Genomic DNA, 4122 nt, shown 5'->3' with positions numbered 1-4122 from the left:
GCACTCTCTTTCTCTCTCTCTGTGTCTCTCTCTCTGTCTCTCTGAGGAGCACACGCGCCCTATAGTGAAAAAAAAAAACTCTCCAAATAAAAAAGAGGGAAAAAAAAGAATGATTTATTTATTTAATTCCATTTGTAATTATTATTATTTTTTAATTTGATCAGAGAGACACAGAGAGAGAAAGAACGGGAAAGGGAAAAAGCAGTCTGCTAGGTCCGGGATTCGAACTGCAGTCTGCCATGTGGGAATCTAGCCTCTTTAACCACATGCTACCTGCTGGCACTCATTTATGTATTTCTTACCATGAGAGAGAAAGAGAAAGACAGAGAGAGTCAGAGAGATAGGCACCTCCAATGGAGTCCCATATTGTGAACCACCTCCAGTCTCAGCCAGCTCACATTTTGGGCACATGTGTTTAGAGAAGTCTCGGGAGGTGACCCAAGAACCCTCTCCATGGTAGTCCAGTCGTATTACCTCTGTGCCACCACCTGGCCCCAAGATAAATATTTTTGACAGGGTTTTGCCACAGTGTGATCCCTCCTGCCACAGCCTCCCAATCAGCTAAGACCATAGGTGTGCACCACTGTGCCCAGCCTGTTTAAGTTGAACTTGGAACTAAGCTCAGGTGTGTCATGCAACCTCAACCATCGTGCATCCTCCTGCTTGTGCCACTGTGGCTGGACCAGAATCTGCATTATTATTATTATTTTAATTTCTCAGAGATCATGTGCACTTACCAGGAAGACAGAGAGAGAGGAAGAGGAAGAGAGAGAAAGTACCTCCCAGAGGGGCATGGTCACGCTATATAATCTCTCCTCTAATTTTCTACCCCCTTGCAATTTTGGGTATGCAATGATGGGCTGGGATTCAAATTGTGTGGTCAGCCACATGGGATCTGGCTACCTCAACCACCAGGCCCTGGGGCTGGCCCCAGAATCCTTATTTTTAAAACTAGAAAGACAATAGTGACTAGATTGAACCTATTTCAAAACCTTAATATGTCCTAATTTCTTTCTTTTTAAAAATTTGCCATAGGGTATGTGTGTTTATCAGAAAGAGACCAAGAGAGGGAGAGGGAGAAAGCAGCCCCCAAAGGGGCTTGCTCAGTCATAACACAATCTCTTCTCTTCCATTTCTCCATCTTGTTGGGATTTTTGGACATGAATGCACATGCAGCTGGCCTGTTTTTCAAGAAGGCAGGTCCAGGATTCAAACCATGCAATCAGCCACGTGGGATCTAGTTCCTTTAAGCACTAGGCCACAGGGCGAACCTGTCAGTAATCATTTCTGATGTCTCATAGATCTTGATGTATTTGCCAAGATAGAGTCAATTTGGAAATTAAAGAAAACTTTGATTACTAATCCAAAGAGGTCAAATGAATTAGGGAAGATGAGAAAGATGGGAAACATCACTCAGACCTATAAAGAGATCTCTTACCTTTAAGGTTGACACCATTTCTGCCAGTGGTAATGAAGAGCTTAAATATAGTTGAATTGAGGGTATTGGTGAGATAAGTCTTAAGGTCGTAACTGAGCATTAATCTTGATGATGTGTTGACCACCACCTGTCAGTGGACCAAAGAAGAATATGTACCTAACTTCTTGGAGAATTTATTTCCTTCTCTCTATCTCCCAAACTTATGAACTGAAAGCATTTATTTCACATAAGTGCAAATTGCCCTTTTAGTAATGATCACATATTTGAGAACCTCAAAATGTGTTTACCTTTGAGTAGAAAATAACATATTTTTAAATTATTTATTTATTTATTGGAGAGTTTTTTTTTTTTTTTTTTTTTTTATTTGGCCAGGGCCAAAAGAGACAAAAAAGGGTATATGGCACGTGCACAGAGAGACAGAAAGTGAGAAATCACCTCCTAGGGAAGATGGCCACGCCACAATCCCTTCTCCTCCATTTTCCTCTTGGGATCTTGGGCATGTACACATATGCGCCCGGTGTGAGTTTAAACCACCAGGTCCGGAACTCGAACCACGGTCAACTATGTGGGAGTCCAGTGACATAGCTATTACGCCAACTACTGGTCCCCCCTGCAATCTTTTCTGATAAGGCCACCTTAAGAATTACGATACTCTTGGGGGCCAGCAGGTGGTGTGGTGGTTAAGGCGCTGGACACTCCCACATGGCTGACCACAGCTCGAGTCCCGCTTGGTGGTTTGCTTTCTCACTTTCCTTCTCTCTCTCTGTGTATCTCTGTCTCTGGTCAAATGAAAATAAACAAAAGAATAAATAAAAGTAAATAAATAATTATTAAAAAAAAGAATTGCGATATTCTTGCTCTGTATATTCAGCTGCAGAAAAATGAAATTGGACCCTTATCTCTCACCACTATGTCAGTGATTCCCAGACAATTATATACAGCCTCCTGAACATATTCATTTGACATTCAATAACATCTAAGAGACTTAGTAAATTTCACACGTCCAAAACTGACTATTCTTTATTCCAAAACTGTTCACCTATAGTCTTCTTAATTTCAATTCACTATCCTTTTATTGTTCAACCAAAACTCTCTCTTTTTTAAAGGATTATTTATTTGTTATTATTATTAATTAATTAATTATTTTGATTTTTTGCTATAGAGCGTGTGTGCTTGCCAGAGAGACAAAGAGACAGAAAGTGAGAAATTACCCCCTGGGGGTATGGCTATGCCACAATTCCTTCTCCATTCTCCTCTCAGGATTCTGGGCACGCATGCACATGTGCCTGGCATAAGTTCTAAGCTGCTGAGTCCAGGACTCAAATCACGGTCAACTATGTGAGAGTCCAGTAATACAACTATTATGCCACCTGATGGTCCTTTATTTATTTAATTATTTAATTGTATTTACTCCTTCATTTATTTTAATTTGACCAGAGAGAGATACAGAGAGAGAGAGAGAGGGAAAGTGAGAAAGGAAGCCACCAGGTCCAGGACTCAAACCGTGGTTGGCCATGTGGAAGTGTCCAGCGCCTTAGCCACCATGCCACTGGTTGGTCCCCCTTATTTATTTTTAATTTGGTCAGAGAGAGAAAGAGAAAGTGAGAAAGCAAGCCTCCAGGTCCGGGATTCAAATTATGGTTAGCCATGTAGAATCCAGTGCGCCTCAACCATCATGCCACTTGTTGGCCCCTCGACCAAAACTCCTTTTTTTTGGGGGGGGGGGAGGTTTTTGCGATAGGGCTCTCCGAACAGACAGAGAGAGACATAGAGACAGAAAGTGAGAAATCACCCCCCGGGGGGATGGCCACACCACAATCCCTTCTCCTCCATTCTCCTCTTGGGATCTTGGGCACGCACGCACACGTGCCCAGCGTGAGTTTTAAGCCACCGGGTCCGGGACGTGAACCGCGGTTGACTACGTGAGAGTCTAGCTACATAGCCATTATGCTAACTGCTGGTTCCCTCAACCAAAACTCTTAATCACCCTTCTCTCACACATTACATATAATCTGTCAGGAAGTTCCATTGATTCTACCTATAAAATATATCTAGAATTTGATCTGACCACCTTTTTTTTTTTTTTAAATTTTGCTATATGGGGACCAGCAGTTGGCGTAATGGCTATGTTGTTAGACTCCCATGTGGTTGACCGTGGTTAAAGTCCTAGACCTGGTGGCTTAAACTCATGCCAGGTGCTTGTGTGTGCATGCCCAAGATCCCGAGAGGAGAATGGAGGAGAAGGGATTGTGGTGTGGCCATCCCCCCGGGGGGTGATTTCTCACTGTCTCTCTGTCTCTGTCTTTCTGGTGAGTGCACATGCCCTATAGCAAAAACATATCAAAAAAAAATAAAAAGAAATTTTATTATAGGGCATGTGCACTTGACTGGGGTAGGGGAAAAAGAAACTGAGAGAAAGTGAGAAATCACCCCCCCAGGGGAGAGGGACATGGTGCAATTTCTTTTCTTGGGATTTTGAGCACACATGCACATGTGCCCAGCATGTTTTTCAAGCCACTGGATCTGGGACTTGAACAGCACAACTGGCCATGTGGGATCCAGCCACCATAACCATCATGCCACTGGCTGGCCCTGATTGAGTTCTTACTTTCTCCTCTATTTTTTTTTTTATTTTTATTTTTTGGAGAGATTTTCACTATAGGGCGCATGCGCTTGCCAGACAG

The 4122-nt window shown here is 42.7% G+C and overlaps 1 protein-coding gene across 1 annotated transcript in view; it reads right to left on the bottom strand.

Moving 5' to 3' along the window:
- NUP210L (nucleoporin 210 like) overlaps positions 1-4122 on the bottom strand; it is a 169517-nt gene that overhangs the window by 15245 nt on the left and 150150 nt on the right. Inside the window, exon 34 of the mRNA XM_006159801.2 lies at positions 1439-1565. Coding sequence (XP_006159863.1) covers positions 1439-1565 — 127 coding nt within the window. The remainder of the gene's footprint in view (positions 1-1438; positions 1566-4122) is intronic.

This window comes from Tupaia chinensis, unplaced genomic scaffold, assembly GCF_000334495.1.
Source record: "Tupaia chinensis unplaced genomic scaffold, TupChi_1.0 Scaffold000659_1, whole genome shotgun sequence".
NCBI lineage: Eukaryota > Metazoa > Chordata > Mammalia > Scandentia > Tupaiidae > Tupaia > Tupaia belangeri.
The sequence above is the reverse complement of the archived record's forward strand: the minus strand, read 5'-3'. Positions and strand labels throughout refer to the sequence as shown.